General features: G+C 46.3%; 1 protein-coding gene across 4 annotated transcripts in view; it reads right to left on the reverse strand.

The window, feature by feature from the left end:
* Positions 1-493: 493 nt before the first annotated feature.
* SH2D3C (SH2 domain containing 3C) overlaps positions 494-16,759 on the reverse strand; it is a 55,499-nt gene continuing 39,233 nt past the window's right edge. For all 4 annotated transcript variants that reach the window (XM_087879528.1, XM_034438711.3, XM_087879529.1 and 1 more), the window contains 8 exons: positions 14,954-15,402; positions 14,016-14,140; positions 11,240-11,811; positions 8,484-8,599; positions 8,058-8,229; positions 6,520-6,631; positions 5,002-5,208; positions 494-2,007 (listed from right to left, as the gene is read on the reverse strand). In XM_087879528.1, coding sequence (XP_087735654.1) covers positions 1,832-2,007; positions 5,002-5,208; positions 6,520-6,631; positions 8,058-8,229; positions 8,484-8,599; positions 11,240-11,811; positions 14,016-14,140; positions 14,954-15,402 — 1,929 coding nt within the window. In that variant the 3' untranslated portion in view covers positions 494-1,831. The remainder of the gene's footprint in view (positions 2,008-5,001; positions 5,209-6,519; positions 6,632-8,057; positions 8,230-8,483; positions 8,600-11,239; positions 11,812-14,015; positions 14,141-14,953; positions 15,403-16,759) is intronic.

Below are 16,759 nucleotides of genomic sequence, written 5' to 3' on the forward strand. Positions count from 1 at the left end.
TTTTGAGAGTTTCCTGTGGTTTTCTTAAAGAATTTGAAAGCATTTTTTGTTTCTTTAAAAGAAGCAATGGTTGTTCTTGAGCTATATTGCTAATTTAAAAATGAAAATCTGGGTTTTAGGCAAGAAATTTGCATTTTCCAGTTGCATCTTATGTAGCTTTACTCAGCTTTACTCAGAAGTCAGCTCCACTGGGTTTAAAGAAGACTGCTTTCTTTTTAAGATCAAGCTTGGGAAGAAAGATAAGGATTTTTTATTTTTATTTTTTAAGACATAAAAAGTCCGAAATGTCCGAAAAGGCCGAGCATGCAGTCATAAAACAACCCATCCTTGATCTTATTGGAGACAATTATTTCCATGTGCCTAAATTTGCATTTTCCAATGTGTTCTTATTTCAAAAGTGCACTGTTCCATTCTTCCTAAATAAATTTTTATAGCTCATTTCAAAAAGACAAATGCAGCAGTGAGAAAGTATGTTTAAGCCCACCATAAACCCTTTTTGAAGAAAAAAAGCATAAAAGTTTATTGTATGCAAGAATTGAGGAAACACAGTCCATTGTATCTGTACATTCATTTACAAGACCCAAAAGAACAATGTCAATTATTTACACATGAGATCTGAATACATATGTATATATATATATTTATACGTACATATACACCCCATATGGATTTTTTTTTTAAATTTACAAAACAACCCTCATTCCCTGCATCAAAATGAAGGGAAGCAAAAAAAAGAAAGGAAAAGAGAAGGAAAGGAAAAAGAAAATAAAGGAATGTTACTTGGCATCAATGAAAGGACTGAAATTGGAGGCTTTGGGTATCTGGAAAGGAAGATGGCAGTGGCCTAACTTTACCTGATTTTTAAAAATGTATTATTAAATTTATTTACTATCTATCTTGTCATGGGGCTTCGTTGGGTGGTTTATGGTTGATGGATTAAGTTGGGTGTAGAATGAATGTTGGTGATGATCAGAGATGCCCATGAAAATAGAAAAGCTAAATTTTGGAGTTGTTTTACTGTTTGTGGGTGTGCCTTGTCACCCAGGTCCTTTTGAGGTTTTGGGGGAACTAAACAAACCCTGATCAGCTCCCCCCCAAACCCTCAAAGCTGGTGTAAATTGCTCTACTCCATGGTGATGGAGAAGAGAACAGGGGAACCTCAAAGTAATGGGATGAGCCAGGGAGAAGATTCCTGCACTTTTGGTTTCAAACCAGGGGTGAAATCCAGCAGGTTCTGACAGGTTCTGGAGAACCGGTAGCGGAAATTTAGAGTAGTTCAGAGAACCAGCAAATACCACCTCTGGCTGGCTTCAGAGTGGGGTGGGAATGGAGATTTTGCAATATCCTTCCCCTGCCACGCCCACCAAGCCACAGAACTGGTAGTAAGAAAATTTGGATTTCACCACTGTTTCAAACCCCACCGTGCGGCACCAAACCCGGGCATGAAACTTGGCTATGAATCTGTACTGAATTTTAACTCAGAAGTTTTGCCTCTTTCGTGAACCCCACTGCAAATCTTCAATACGAATCTGCATGGCTGATACAGTATCTAACATGCTTGATCGGTGCATTGTTGTCCCTGGTTTGCAAAATCAGCCATGGTCTCTCCTGGAGGAACTCGGTCGTTGTCAAGTTTTGCAGGAACAAAGTCAACCCGGTGATTGTCAGTATTTCATGCTGGAAAGGCCCTTTTGGGGTGGGGGTGGGGGGCTCAGCTGCTTCCCTTTCGGTCAAACAGTCCCATTGCTTGAGGCACCCCCCCCCAGTTGCCAGAAAGCAAGCTGCAGGTGCATTGGTTGCAATCTCCCCTCCCCCCCTCGTCGTTGTCCAGCTACAGCTCGCTCGAACGCACTGCTGGCTCCAATTTGTGGGACAGAGCGGTGAGGACCTTGTTAAACTTCTCGTAGCGCTCGCTCTGGCTGCTTTCGGCCCCCCGACTCCCCCATAAGAGCCGGAGCTGAAATTCGGTGCTAAAGACTTCCAAAAGTTCTGCTTGTGGTTGGAACCCTGCAGAGAGACGAGAATACAGTTAAAATCCTGCCCAGCTGGACAAGTTTACATTTTTAGATTCTTTGTTCACTTTCATCACCTAAAATGTATGCGTAACCGAGATCAACTTTATCTCTTGATACACAGAAGAGATCTAGCATGCTACTTGAGTGGACTGAGTAATATATGTAAGGGTATGAAGCGGTATATAAGCCTAAGTGCTATTGCTATTGCTATTATCCTTGCTTCCCAAGATCTGAAGATTACCTTTGAAAATAAATGGCAACAATTATGGGAAAGGAATTACAAATTAACAATGTTCACAGCATATAAAGAAAATAAATATAAAATGTTTTACAGATGGCACACAGCATCTGCAAAACTGGCAAAAATGTTTAAAGATAAATCAGCTAGATGCTGGAAATGCCATCAGATACCAGGATCATATGTGGTACACATTCCAGAAGCAAAAAACTATTGGATTAAAGTTAAAATATGGTTGGAAGAAATGATACAACAACATACAAATTTAAAACCTGAACTGTTCCTATTGGGTATCCTACCAGAGAAATTTAGTAAAGAAAATATATATCTGATTATTCATATAATAACTGCAGCGAGGATAGTATTTGCACAAAGATGGAAAGCAGAGAAAATTCCTACAGAGGGTGAAGTAGTTAAGAAAACATTGGATTATGCAGAAATGAATAGATTGACTTTGACAATTAAAGAAAGATGAATTAATTAATTAATTAATTAAAATTCCTCCTGTCTAAATTTCACAGCTAAAAAATACGAAAACTGATCTTCATTGTATAGTCAGCTATGTTCCAAGTCATAATTTGTATAGGGCTCCTGAAAGCAAGATATTCTGACTTGGGTTGATTGACTAGGGAATAAATAAGGCTAATGAACGTCAACTTGTTTTTGGAGCTGGATCAATATTGACGATACCTCCTGTGTAAGCACAATTATTGTAACGTTCAACATTCCTCCTCGTAAGTTGTAATTGTTGGTTTTCTTTATCTTGATTGCTAGTATTCCCCTGTATTTTGCTCTAAGACTGGCATTTCTACCAATGAACAAGGATTCTGATCATTATTATCTGGTTGTACTGGATGGTTAATTTGGACTTGTCCTGTTACATCCCGCTGAGTATCTTTACTTTTTACTTTGGACTAGCACGCCTTCTCCTTTTATTTGTTGGGGATTTGCTTTCAGATACCGAGCTTGATAACAATTCCACAGAAGAGGGGAGCAGAGTCTTCAAACTTCCTATTGCATTCATTCCCGATTTCAACATTGAACTAATTATTCCGATTTTCTTTAAAATCAACTGTTGATCTCCTGGGCAAAAAAGGGTGGCCAAGTGATGGATTAATTCTTCCTCATCCTCCATAAATCGTAACTTTGCATTAAGTAAATCTGAATTCTCTCTCTCTCTTTCCCCCCCCCTATAATCGACTTCTTTTATCCTTGCTAATCGGAGAATTCTTTATTTGGCCGTTAATGGTTTAGCATTTCCAAAGTTGGAATTGGGCACCTTTGGCGTCTTGGATCTCTGCCCAGATTTAGCACAGGCTGGATTTGGGTAATATAAAATGCCCGGATTGACCGAATGCAATATTTCCTTGGAAAGGTTTCAAGCGATGGAAGAACAATATGTCCAAAGGTTAACAATATTCTTTTACAACCATGTTTGCTGGGGAGCCAAGAAATCTGTGTTAGTTCATTAGAATATACCCTGCAGTGCAAAAGTTTGGAAAAGAAAGTTTTCAGCATGACTCGTCAGTTATGCTTATCTGTCCCTATTCAAACGAATATCAGCAACTTGGAGTAGGATTTTATTAATAATTTGTGTCTGGAACTCTATTCTTATTTGGCCTACGGGCTAATCAACTAAGCTTGCTGTAAATAGAATTTATGCCACTTAAGCTGATCGGTTGTGTGTCCTCACAACACAATGCAATACCCTGTGATTCAACTGCCACTGTTAAAGTCACATCCTACCCATTAATTAGAGTTTATATGCCATGATTGGGTCACCACCAACCATTTTGTAGTTTTAGGAGTGGAGGAAACAGCATCAAACTCCTATGAAACGATCTGCAATTTCCACCGGGTGCACTTCTATCTGGATCCTGCCCTCTAGTGGCTAGCAAGCTTCTCCTTCAAACGTTTCTTTCCTTTTCAAACTTTTTAATTAATATTTTCTCTGCCGCAAGCATTTTTTGCTTTACTGCTTCTCTGGGGGGGGTCTGGCCGTAGTCATGCCCACTTATTTCTCGGATGGCCTTTTATTTTTTTTAGGCCGAGCTACAAAACCAAGGCTATTTATTAAATTTGTTGACCCACCCATCTTGCCACTTTGGGCTACATAGATATATAAAATCACATTGAAGTTAGCGATTGTGAAATCCCACCGAAATGATTACAGTTTTGAGACGTTTTCTCACAGCCCTGAAAGCCAAATCTTTCCCATGTCCATCTTGCAACGCTCCCTCTTTTTACAAAGCACCCCATATCTCACTTATTTTTTGCTTCTTCTCTAACAAGGAGCAGGGTTTATGTTACCTGTAGCTGCTCAAAACTGCCCCGCGGCCTCTTCTAGGACTTCTCCCCTCCTTTCTTTCTCTCCCTCCGCCATCAGTGCCCTGTGTTCCTTTGTGGCCCACAGCAAGGGTGAAATGCTACTGGTTAGCACCGGTTTGGGTGAACCGTTAGTAATAAAAGCTATCGGTTCGGGCAAACCGGTAGTAAAAAAACCCGGTATTTCCGATGATCAGCTGTGCCGCGTGATTTATATTTGCTAGAAAGCAAGGAATCTAAATCGTGCGGCACAGCTGTTCCCCCCCTCTTCTACTCTTCTACTTACCTTCTTAATCCTCCTTTTTCCGTGCGAAGCGTGCATTTGATGCACACCGTGCAGTGGCAAACCCCGGAGGATTTCACCACTGGCCCACAGACTTAATTCTCCCACCTCTCAGGTGGGCTTCAGCCCGTATCGCATACCTTGCAGCTTCACCTCCGCATTGGTGTGGTAGAGTCCCCCGTGGTGAGCCACCGTGCGCGCTGCTTCCAGATGGGCCATAACTATCTCCACGCTGTTATCCAGGTTCTCCCAGGGTTCAGGGTGGTCTGGCAGCACCGTGTCTCTTTCCAGTAGAGTGATGAGAGGCACAATGTGTGGGAAGGTGGTGTTAGATAAAGGTGATCCTTCTGGAAGGAGAAAGAGACGGGGGTTGCCAGGGTCAGCTTTCTTCCCCCCCCCCCCCCCCGCGAGCTTCTGCTTCTCAAAATTTTAGAGGGTCTTTGGGGCTTTCTGGATAAACATTTGGGGGTGCAGTATGCTTAACTTTCTTTAGATCTGTGAGGGAGAACCTATGGCACGCATGCCAGAGGTGGCACGCAGAGACCTCTCTGGGCATGTGCGCCATCGCCAGCTGCTTTTCTGATTTCTGGCGCATTTGCCAGCTACTCTTCACGAGCACCGGAGCACTGAAAAACAGCCTTAAAAATGGCCAAAAACCAGGCTGATTTTCAGGCCTTTTGGGGGTGTTTTTCGGGCTATTTTTGGGCTATTTTCTGGATTGGTTTTTGGGCCATTTTCCAGGCCGTTTTTCAGGCTGTTTTTCAGTCCATTTTCTGGCAGTATCTATCTGATTATTCATATAATAAACTGGCAGGTTTTCTGGCAGTTTACAGCCTGAAAACTGCCTGAAAATGCCCCCCAAAACAGCCAAAACTGGTGAAAAAAACAGACACACGCAACTGATCTTCGGGTTTCCAGTGCTCCGGTGCCGAAAACATTCGCCATCGCTGCTTTACATTGTCTCCTCCTGGTCAGGCTTCATCTGTAATACTAGCTTGGAGGCAACATTTGAAGGAGGATTTGCAGGAGGGACGCACATTTCTGCCTTTATTTATTGCATTTTTATGCCACCTATCTTCCCTATATAGGGAGATTCTGGGCGCCTTACAAAACAAGTAGAAAAATAAATTAAAATATTAAAACCACACCGATTTAAGATTTTAAAACTATGCTGAAACCAGAACTAAGAGACGGACAGGGACGGGGATGAGATCTCCTTCATACTTCTACTTTGTTATTGATCTACAAAGTCTCCTCTTCAGATACAAATGTTTCTTTTTTTCCTAAATTGTTCCTAATTGCAACTTTCCCCCAAAATTTATAAACTTAAGGGCTATGTTAGTGAGTCCTAAATCCACTGGTTACTAGGCGAGAAATGGCAGATCCCGATAATTTCATTTCAACTGAAGATACCTCGATTGCATTCCCACCCCACTTTCTCCAGTGTGAATTAAGGACTACCCTTATTTTATATATTTAAAAAAAGCTCTAATTGATAATAAAAAACGAGAATGCACATGCGTGTACACAATTAAGAGGCACAGTGAAGAAGTATAAAACTTCTGCTCCTTGCAAATACATTTCTTTGAACTCCTTAAAGAATGGAGTTTGCTCATCAGGTGTGCAAAAATCTATACGCAAAAAGCTGCCCGGCTCACCTTTTCCTTCGTTGAGGCTCTTTAAAAATGGCTTCAGCTTCTTCTCGTACAGAATGGCACCTTCTGTGTAACGCTGGCGTAAAACCATCCAGGTTTGCTCCAGGCGGGAGATCTGAAGGACAAAAGGATAAGGGGAAATAGCCAGTTGTGGGTCAGCGACACTAACCTGGCAAGATACAACAATAGGGCTCGTAACTTGGGCGTCCTCCTGGATTCACGGCTGTCTTTAGAAGAGCACTTGACGGCCGTGACCGGGAGGATTTTTCATCAGGTTCGCCTGATTCGCCAGTTACGTCCCTTTCTAGATCGGGACTCATTACGCACAGTCACTCATGCCCTCGTCACCTCTCGTCTGGACTATTGCAACGCTCTCTACATGGGGCTCCCCTTGAGGTGCACTCGGAGGCTCCAACTGGCGCAGAGTGCGGCCGCGCGGGTGGTTATGGGAGCAACATGGAGCTCCCATGTAACACCTCTCCTGCGCGAGCTGCACTGGCTCCCGGTGGTCTTCCGGGTGCGCTTCAAGGTTCTGGTTACCACCTTTAAAGCGCTCCATGGCTTAGGACCTGGTTATCTACGGGACCGCCTGCTACCACCAATAGCCTCCCACCGACCAGTACGCTCCCACAGAGAAGGGCTCCTCCAGGTGCCGTCGGCCAAACAATGTCGGCTGTCGGCCCCTAGGGGGAGAGCCTTCTCTGTGGGGGCACCGACGATCTGGAATGAGCTCCCCCCAGAGATACGGAGGATCCCGGATCTGCGCACCTTCCGCCGTGAGTTGAAGACGCTTTTATTTCATCAAGCGGGCCTCGCCTAAATCTTCTCCCTTTTAAGTGTAAATTTTAAATTTTTAATGTATTTTAAAATTATGGGTATTTTAAATTATGGGTATTAATTCAGCCAAATTTATTTAATTCATTTTATCTGATTTTAAATTTTGTATATCTATGTGTTTTATTTCATGGCTGTACACTGCCCTGAGTCCTTCGGGAGTAGGGCGGTATAGAAATTCAATAAATAATAATAATAATAATAATACCTCTGGTCTGGGGGCCATAAGGACAACCCAGCCAATAGCATTTGAGGAGGGTGGCAGGGTCTTTTCCTCAGAATATAAGAGGCCCGTGCAAGAATAAGCTCAGCAATGCGGGGAGGGGAAGAAAAATAAGAATTTGGAGTGACACTTAAGCGAAGACTAGAGTGATGTGGTGGCCTAGAGGTGGAAGCCTCGCCTCACAATCGAGAGGCTGTGAGTTCGATCCTAGGTAGAGGCAGATATTTCGCTCTCTGGGCACCTTGAGATTATATCTGCGGAATATAACTCCGCATTGGCGACAGGAAAGGCATCCAGCCAGTAAATATTCAGCTCCATTCAGTTACCTAGACTCCACCTCGCAAGGTCATTAAAAGATAATGATGACTTAAGTGGAGACTAGGCAGAGCTTCTCTTAAGATGTTCCAGAATTTTTACTCTGGGTCCCCCTTAGATTTCCACATTCTTGTGAAGCTTTCCTCCTCACAGCAGCCCCGGTAAATACCTGGGTCATTTCCAGCGCGTTCATCACGGCGGCAAAACTGTACATATTGCCCATGGTGCTCTTCAGCTCGGCCGCCAGCTGAATGGTCTTGTGCAGAAGAGAGGCCCGCTCCTCCATGCTGCCGGTGCACCCCAAAATATCCACCGCGATCATGATGGTCATGGTGTGGAACCTAAGGCGTAACGGGAAAGAAGCCGCCATCAAACCTTGTTTAGCAGCCATGTATGGCTGGATTCTGTGCGACGAGATGTTTTCAAGGACTTTTGAGTAGTTGAGGACTAGAAACTTGCAATCAAGTCCCGTTCAAATCGCCAAATTCTCCCATCTAAAAAAGGTGGAAACCAACTTTGCAGATCTGCCCCCCCTTCTTTCTCCATCACTTCTCGACTCTTTTTTAAAAAAATTTTTTGCTTTGTCGACGCTTACCTTTCCAACAAATCCAGCCGAAGTTGATGTCCGTGGGGCAGGGTGAGCAGCTCCATCCCTGAGCTGACTCCCATGAGCCTCTGCATCTCCTTGGTAACCCCTAGTATCCTAGCAACCTGCAACAAAGAGGATGAAGTGGTTTAATCTCTCCGGGGTCCTTGAATGGAGAGGGGGGGGGAAAACCTCCGCAAAGAACAGTGGGGGGAAAAAAACGGGAATCCTAATGACTGCAATAAATTTTGCTTTCCCTATCTCGCCTTTCCGTGCTTTCGTGCTGCCAGGAGGATTTGCCCTGTGCTGTCGAGTCAAATCGTATCGAGGAATCATTGCTTCAGCAAAATAAATAAATAAATAAAATAGAACCAAAGTTTCTTCTGCAAGGCATGCTGTGTTCTATTGACCCAGATCAAGAGTCTCTATGCGCCTTTAAGGATTCCCCAACATAATTGCACTGTGATCCTTCCTGAAGTGGATTGCCTCTTCTCCTGTCCCTTCTTTGTCTTTCTGCAGCGATAAAAAGTAAATTTGCAGGCCACGAATTGTGGATGAAGACGCGCTGGGGGGAAAAAAATGGCTCCTTCCTTTTTTTCTCTTTGCAATCGTGGCAGATACATCTTTTTATTTGGGATGCCTTCAGGGGTGGGCTGCTCGTGGGGGGGGGAGGAATTTCGCAGGGGTTCGGCAGAACCTCTAGCTAAGATTCTGTGGAGTTCGGAGAAGCCCCAAATCCCACTCCTGGCTGGCCACGCCCACCCAGCCCCTCCCCTCCCAGGAGTCCCCACGCGCCCATTTTGAATGCAGGTAAATGCAGGGCGTGCGAGGAGGCTCAGGGAAGGTGAAAAACAGACTTACCGGAAGTTCGGGAAGGCCAAAAATGGGGCTGTTTCCAGCCTCCGGAGCCTGGGGAGGCCATATTTGCTCTCCCGGAGGCTCGAGAAAAACCTCCGGAGCCCGGGAAGGGCAAAAACGCCCCCCCACTGTGGTGCAGGAGGCCGACTAGGCCACGCCCACCATGGCCACGCCTACCCAGCAACCAGGCAGAGAACCCCTTGCTAAAATTTTTGAAGCCCACCCCTGGATGCCTTCCTCGATCAGGAAACCCCGTTTACACTTCTCTCCAATCATCCATGACTCCAACGACTCGCGTGCTCGATTCAAGTTAAAAAACAAGGTCTCATCCCGTTCCCCTTTTAAGAATAGAGATAGCATGACGTCACTAAGTGAAATAATGACATCGCTAGCGCTACAAAGTCCTAAGGGAAGGAGAGGACCCCAAGAGACAATAAGGATTACGTTAAATGAACCTCTCTCCAAACCTGATGCCCTTCATATGTCTTGGAGAAGCTGTTATGTTTCTTAGCCGGTAACAGGAAGGTTGAGAAGGAGAGAAGGACGTTTAAATTGGCATTATCACAGATTTATTATTCCCCCCCTGATTCAGGAGAGCCTTACATGGAGAAACCACCGCAATGAACAAAAATATTTGTATAAAAATCCAAAAAGAAAACTCTCCAAGGGCTATTCCCCAGCGTTAAAACTTCTCCCTGACAAATGCTCTTCAGAAGAAAAAAAAGACTTCAGTTTTTCTTTAAAAAATACGGGGTGGGTGGGATGAAACTGACTTTGGCACCATAATGGGGAGAGAAATCCTACAATAAAAGTCTTCCCCCAATTTTCTGGAAGTTGATTTATCTGGAGCAATGTATTCTGGGCAGATAGAGAAGCTGAGTAGATCTGACCCCCCCAAAAAAGGTAAAGGTAAATGTTCCCCTCGCACATATGTGCTAGTCGTTCCCGACTCTAGGGGGCGCTGCTCCTCTCCGTTTCAAAGCCGAAGAGCCAGCGCTGTCCGAAGACGTCTCCGTGGTCATGTGGCCGGCATGACTCAACGCCAAAGGCTCACAGAACGCTGTTCCCTTCCCACCAAAGGTGGCCCCTATTTTTCTACTTGCATTTTTTACGTGCTTTCGAACTGCTAGGTTGGCAGAACCTGGGACAAGTAATGGGAGCTCACCCCATTACGCGGCAGTAGGGATTCGAACCGCTGAACTGTTGACCTTTCAATCGACAAGCTTAGTATCTTAGCCACTGAGCCACCATGACCCCCTGACTCCAAAAAGACAATCCTAAGCGATCTTTGCCACCAGTTGGGCTGAAAGAAAATAACTCAAAGACACCAGCCCTATGGGAGAACTAGAATTCCCAACCCCTCCCACCCCAGTTTCTAGCCCGGATCTTAACCTCTACAGCTTTCCTTTTTTTATTCCTATCCTCCTTTCCAAGCACACTTGCCTCTGATTAAAAGAAAAGACCAGAAGGCAAGAGATGGGCAAAAAAACACCCCCACCACAAGCACTCGAACCAGTACTTGGAGTAAAAGATAACGCTTGGGAGAAATGGCTGAGCGACAACTACAGAGATGTGGCTTCAAACCAGATCAAAAGAGAGATTCTTTAAAAAAAATAAAAATAAATAGCAAACTATTTCTTATCTGCCTAGATTTGCCCTCTTCTTCCTTGCTTGGGATCGTGCAATCCCTTCTCTCTAGCAATTTCGTGGATTTTTTTTTTTCCGAGCGGGACTGAATTGGACTTTCTGCTGACGTGCAGATCGCGACGTCTCCCCTGCGGAGAGGCGACCAAGCGGATCGCCTGACACAAGTTATATTGGCTGTGAAAAGGATCAGACCGGCGCATCCCCACCTTTTTCTTATCGAGCATCCTTAACACCCTCCCGCTGTCCTCACATCCCCGTACCAGGCAATCCACGTGGGTGATATGCTTGGCGAGAGTCCTCGCGTCCCCTTCGGCGAGCAGTTCCTTGATCTTCTTCAGCACCATCATTTCCAAAGGCTTGTTTTCTCCCGGAATAAGCAAGGAGTGGAACAGGGCGGGGTTGAACGAGGATGTCCTTTCCACCACCGGGATCACAAAACCCGCCATGTCCTGCTCCAGCCTCTTTCTGGACCCTGCTTCTCCTTCCGAGCCGTTCAGGACAAACCCTCGCTGGCATTCGTCTCCCTTTAGCCTCTCCACGTAGCTCTTGGTTGGCATTACTTTGTTGTCGGGTGTTGGCCTGTCCCACTGGACTGGAGAAGGCGGGTGAAGCTGGCAGTAATGTCCGGAATCTGGGTCGCTGTAACTGCTGGCAGATGGAGAAGGGGATGCCCTGGAGCATCCGTGGGAAGGGGTCGAGTGGGGGCTGTCCGACAGCTCGCTCTTACTGCCGTTCCCCTGGCATAGCTGCGGCTCGCTAGAGCGTCGGATGACCGGGGACGACGGGGTGGCACCGTTGCCAGCTTGGCTCGCTTGTGGTTTGAGATGAGTAACTGCAAAAAAATAAAGAAGCAGAGAAGCTCGTTTGTCCCACAGATTGAATATTTGCAAGCCGTCAAACCTGCAAGAATGACTCGGCTCGGCGCGACGTTGTGCAAGGTTTTGGAAAGGAGTGCATGCACATGAAATTGAAGCACCGAGAGGCATTTTGTGCCCGTGATATGTGCATAAAGTGGTGTTGCTACTAGCTGAGTACACTTAGTAGTTCTGAGAATGAGGACTCTTCAAAAACCTTCAAAAAGATAAATGGAAGAGTCAGTTCAGCTGGTCAAGTTACGAATGTTATATCTTCATAAGTGCAGATGGCCAAAAGAGCTTAAAGATATAGAAACTGGAGCCTTCTGGATTCAGCTCTTAATTTTTAAGATAATCACATTTCCTGCATGATTTCTGTTCTTTTTCTAAAGAATAGCCAATTGGAAGAGCTGTTTGGTCTACAGTAGTGGGCAAAATTTATGGAAACCTTTTGGGAAGAGTGTATTTTCTAAAACTAGCTAATAACATTATTTTTGGGGGGTAGAGTAGTACCCTAAAATTATATATCAATGGAAAGATAATTGAATCAAGGATGTAATGCAATCACTTTTATGAAGGATTTGCTATTAGAATAGCAGTTACAGTATAAAGAAGAAAAGTGAAACACGTAGAAAAAACGAGATATGCAGAAATGATCCCCATAGAAAAAACGAGATATACAAAAATGATCCCCATAGAAAAAATGAGATATGCAAAAATGATCCCCATAGAAAAAATGAGATATACAAAAATGATCCCCATATCAGTTAATACTTAGTTGGGTAACCTTTAGCAAGAATGACGGCCTTACAACGTCTTCCCAGGGAGTGAACCAAGTCTTTGAGTTCTGCATCTGTTATCATGTGAAACCAAGATTGAACGATGGCTTCTATTAACTGGGTTTTATTGCTGGGTCGCTTCTGACTAACCAGTTTCTTTAGTCGGAAAATCCATAGATTCTCACTTGGGTTAAGGTCTGGGCTATTCCCAGGCCATTCCAGCAATGGAATAGGATTATCTTGAAACTCCCCCCCCCCCAAAAAAGTGGTGTTATTAGCCATCAAATTTCAAAAATACACTTTTCCCAAAAGGTTTCCACAATTTTGGCCACGACTGCAAGTGCATTTTAAAATTAAAGTGTCCAAAGAAAAGAATGACATCTTGCAAGTCACCGTTAGACGATTACAATTTAGTTCATCACCTCTGCTCCCCCTATGATGAAATTACTTTGCCTGCTTCTTTAAAACAAGGAGCTTATCTGGGTCAGAGGAAACCTGGAGGCCGCATTCTCGCAAGCTTAAAAAAAAAAAATGAACTTCAGCTAGCAACTTTGTGGTTCAGCATCCTGCAAGCACCCAGCTGACCGGTGTATTTGTGGTCAGACCGACTGCTTTTCTGTACCGGTGGAGCAACGGAAGGGAAATAACAAAACAGGTGTTGCAACATCGGAGGCCCCAAAAACTCTTGCCTGAGAGATCACGACGCGAGCACGAAAGGCTTGAAGTCGTGTCGCGCTGTCCGCAGCGTGCATATTTTGTCACTGAGGCGGATTCCCGTAGTTGGATGTTTGCAACAAACCCAGAAAATTCAGGAATCTGATGAAGGGTGTTATCAAGGGTGGGACTGAAAAATTTTAGCAACCAGTTCTATGCCCAGTTGCTGGGTGGGCGTGGCCATGGGGCATGGCCTATTCGGCCTCCTGTACCATGACGGCGGGGTGGTGGTGTGTTTTTGCCCTCCCCAGGTTCCGGAGGCTTTCCTTGAGCCTCTGGGAGGGCAAAAATGGCCTCCTCCAGGCTCTGGAGGCTGGAAACAGGCCCATTTCTGGACTTGGGGAACTTCTGGGAGGCTGTTTTTCGCCCTCCCAGAGCCTCCGTGCAGGCCCTGCACTCACCTTCCATCCAAAACGGGCAGCGTGGAGACTCCTGCGAGGGGTGGGGCCAGCCAGTCTTTGCAATTACCTGTTCAGCGAACCAGATGTAAAATTAGAATCTGGTACGCCTGAACTGGTCCGAACCGGATGAATCCCACCTCTGGGTATTATGCAGTTACAGCTATTGTGTTTTGAAACTCTGAATCTTTTAAGCCTCTATTTTATATTGGTGAAAACATATACGCAGGGTTTAAATAAATTCACACACCCCACTGTTTTTTGCCCCCTTCGGACAATGCCCTGCCTTACCAGTGCTATAAGCTGGAGTGGCTGGGGTCTCGGCGATGGGCGACATCGGGGAGTGGAGGTCTTGAATTTGATCCACGCTGACGGCGCAGTTCCGGATGATGTCCCGGTGATGCGGCAAGGAGACACTTAAAGGAGGACGAGATTAAAATGGGTGAAAATCCCCCACGCCCCAAAGAACAGAGCAGAGTTGTAGCGTGGGGGCCTGAGACATGAAACCCAGCTATGACAGGTAGCGTTGGGGAAAAAAGAAGAAGAAAAGAAACTACATAGTAACCTAGAAAACCCAATTTCCTTGAAAAGCAGAAGCTCCGATCTGGTTGAATTAACTAAGCCTTCTTTCTCCACCTTAACCCCTTCAGTTGGAGCTGGAGTAATTGCAAAACTGAAGATTCGACTCTACAATTTCCCAATCGCCCTTTTGGGACGTGGGCGCAAAGGGAACCTCCATATTCAGGGCTGGGCTTCAAAAATGTTAGTAAGGGGTTCTCTGCCCAGTTGCTGGGTGGGTGTGGCCATGGTGGGTGTGGCTAGTTGGCCTCCAGCACCACAGCGGGGGTGGGGGAGTTTTTGTCCTCCCCAGGCTCTGGAGGCTTTTCTTGAGCCTCTGAGAGGGCGAAAACGGCCTTCCCAGGCTCCGGAGGCCCTCTGGAGGCCGGAAACAGCCCTGTTTCCTGCCTTCCTGAACTTCCAATAGGCCTGTTTTTCACCCTCCCCGAGCCGCCACGCGCGCCCTGCACTTACCTGCATCCAAAACGGGCCGCGTGGGGTCTCCTGGGAGGGGAGGGGAGGGGAGGGGAGGGGAGGGGTGGGAGGGCCCAGCCAGGAGTAGGATTTGGGGGTTCTCCGAACTGTACAGAACCTTAGCTAGAGGTTCTCCCGAATCCACAGCACCCCACCCCGTCCATATTCCAAGAATGGAGTTATCCCGAGAGTTTTACCTGGTGGGACACCCATCGCTCCTTGTGATCTTGTCGGCGGTCAGCCCGTCCGTCATGGTGATGCTCCTCCTTTTGATGTGCCCGCCTTTGTGTCCCGAGTGGCTATGGGAGCTGCTGTGCTTCCCATTGGCGAGTCCGTAACTGGCCTCCAGGTAGCGCAGCGGGAAGGTGCGGTTGATGGGGCAGTAGAAGATGGCATTGCTCTGTTCCGAGATGGGCTTACGGTTCCCTACGTAGAAGCGCACCAAGGCCGGGACGTTGTCGAAGCTCTCCTGCTCGAAGAGGTACTGGATGTGAGTGCGCCCTTCGCCGGATTTCACCATCACCTTGTTGATCTTGAAGTGGAGGGGTTCGTTCCGCCAGCGGCAAGTCAGCACGTAATCACCCAGGCTGGTGAGCGAGTCGCGGATCAAAAAATCCCCGTTCCTTTGCACTAGGCTTTCCGACACCTGGAAAATATTTTTTATGAATAAATAAAGAACGAATCAATCAAAGATGGGGATATGAAGAGGTGAGCCTTGCTGTGCCCTGCTTGGAAAACTGGCCTACATGCTTGGAATCCCTTTGGTGAGATGGATAAAAGGTAAAGGTAAAGGTTCCCCTCGCACATATGTGCTAGCCGTTCCCGGCTCTAGGGGGCGGTGCTCATCTCCATTTCAAAGCCGAAGAGCCAGCGCTGTCCGAAGACGTCTCCGTGGTCATGTGGCTGGCATGACTCAACACCAAAGGCTCACGGAACGCTCTTCCCTTCCCACAAAAGGTGGTCCCTATTTTCCTACTTGCATTTTTTTTAACGTGCTTTCGAACTGCTAGGTTGGCAGAAGTTGGGACAAGTCACGGGAGCTCACCCCATTCCATGGCACTAGGGATTCAAACCGCTGAACTGCCGACCTTTCGATCGACAAGCTCAGCGTCTTTGCTACTGAGCCACCGCATTCCTTGAGATGGGTACCAACTTGATTAATAAATATAAATGCAAATCAATGAGGAACTTAAATAATAACAATAATAATAATCCAGTGTTAGGGTTTTTATCCGAGGAACCTAGCTAGCGCTATTTAGTCTTCCAAGTGGCAGGGCGCAGGTGCAAGGATTGCAGCAGGGCCTCTGAGCATCTGCAGAGAATAATAATAAGCCTGGCCCTATGCTGGAGAGGAAGCAGGATAAGAAACATTTGGTACATTGCTTCGGTTTTGGAAACATTGAAAAGTGCCTGTCCCTGGGTATCTGCTTCCAATATTGAGGTGCATCCTAGGTTACCCCAAGAATATAGAGGATCCCTCTGGGGAGAGGAAGCCCATTCAGGAGCCAGCAGTGATTCTCTCATCTCCAAAGAGTTTTTAGCTTAATTTGCATTCCTCACACACGAGTGGGATTGAAAAATTATAGCAACTGGTTTTCTGCCCTGTTGCTGGGTGGGCGTGGTCATGGGGCGTGGCCTACTCGGCCTCCTGCTCCATGGTGAGGCTGAGTGTTTTCGCCCTCCCCAGGCTCTGAAGGCTTTCCTCGAGCTGCTGGGAAGGCAAAAACGGGCTCTCCTGGGCCACAGAGGCCCTCTGGAAGCTGGAAATGGGCCCATTTTTGGACTTCCGGTACTTCTGGGAGGCCTGTTTTTCACCCTCCCCAGGCTACAGAGGCTTTTCTTGAGTCTCCGGGAGGGCAAAAATGGCCTCCCCTGGGCTACAGAGGCCCTCAGGAGGCTGGAAACTTCCCATTTTTCGCCCTCCCAGAGCCTCCACGCGGGCCCTGCACTTACCTCACATCCAAAACAGGCCGCGTGGAAACTACTGAGAGGGGCGGGGTGGG

This window comes from Pantherophis guttatus, chromosome 16, assembly GCF_059756535.1.
Source record: "Pantherophis guttatus breed Tessera chromosome 16, ASM5975653v1, whole genome shotgun sequence".
NCBI lineage: Eukaryota > Metazoa > Chordata > Lepidosauria > Squamata > Colubridae > Pantherophis > Pantherophis guttatus.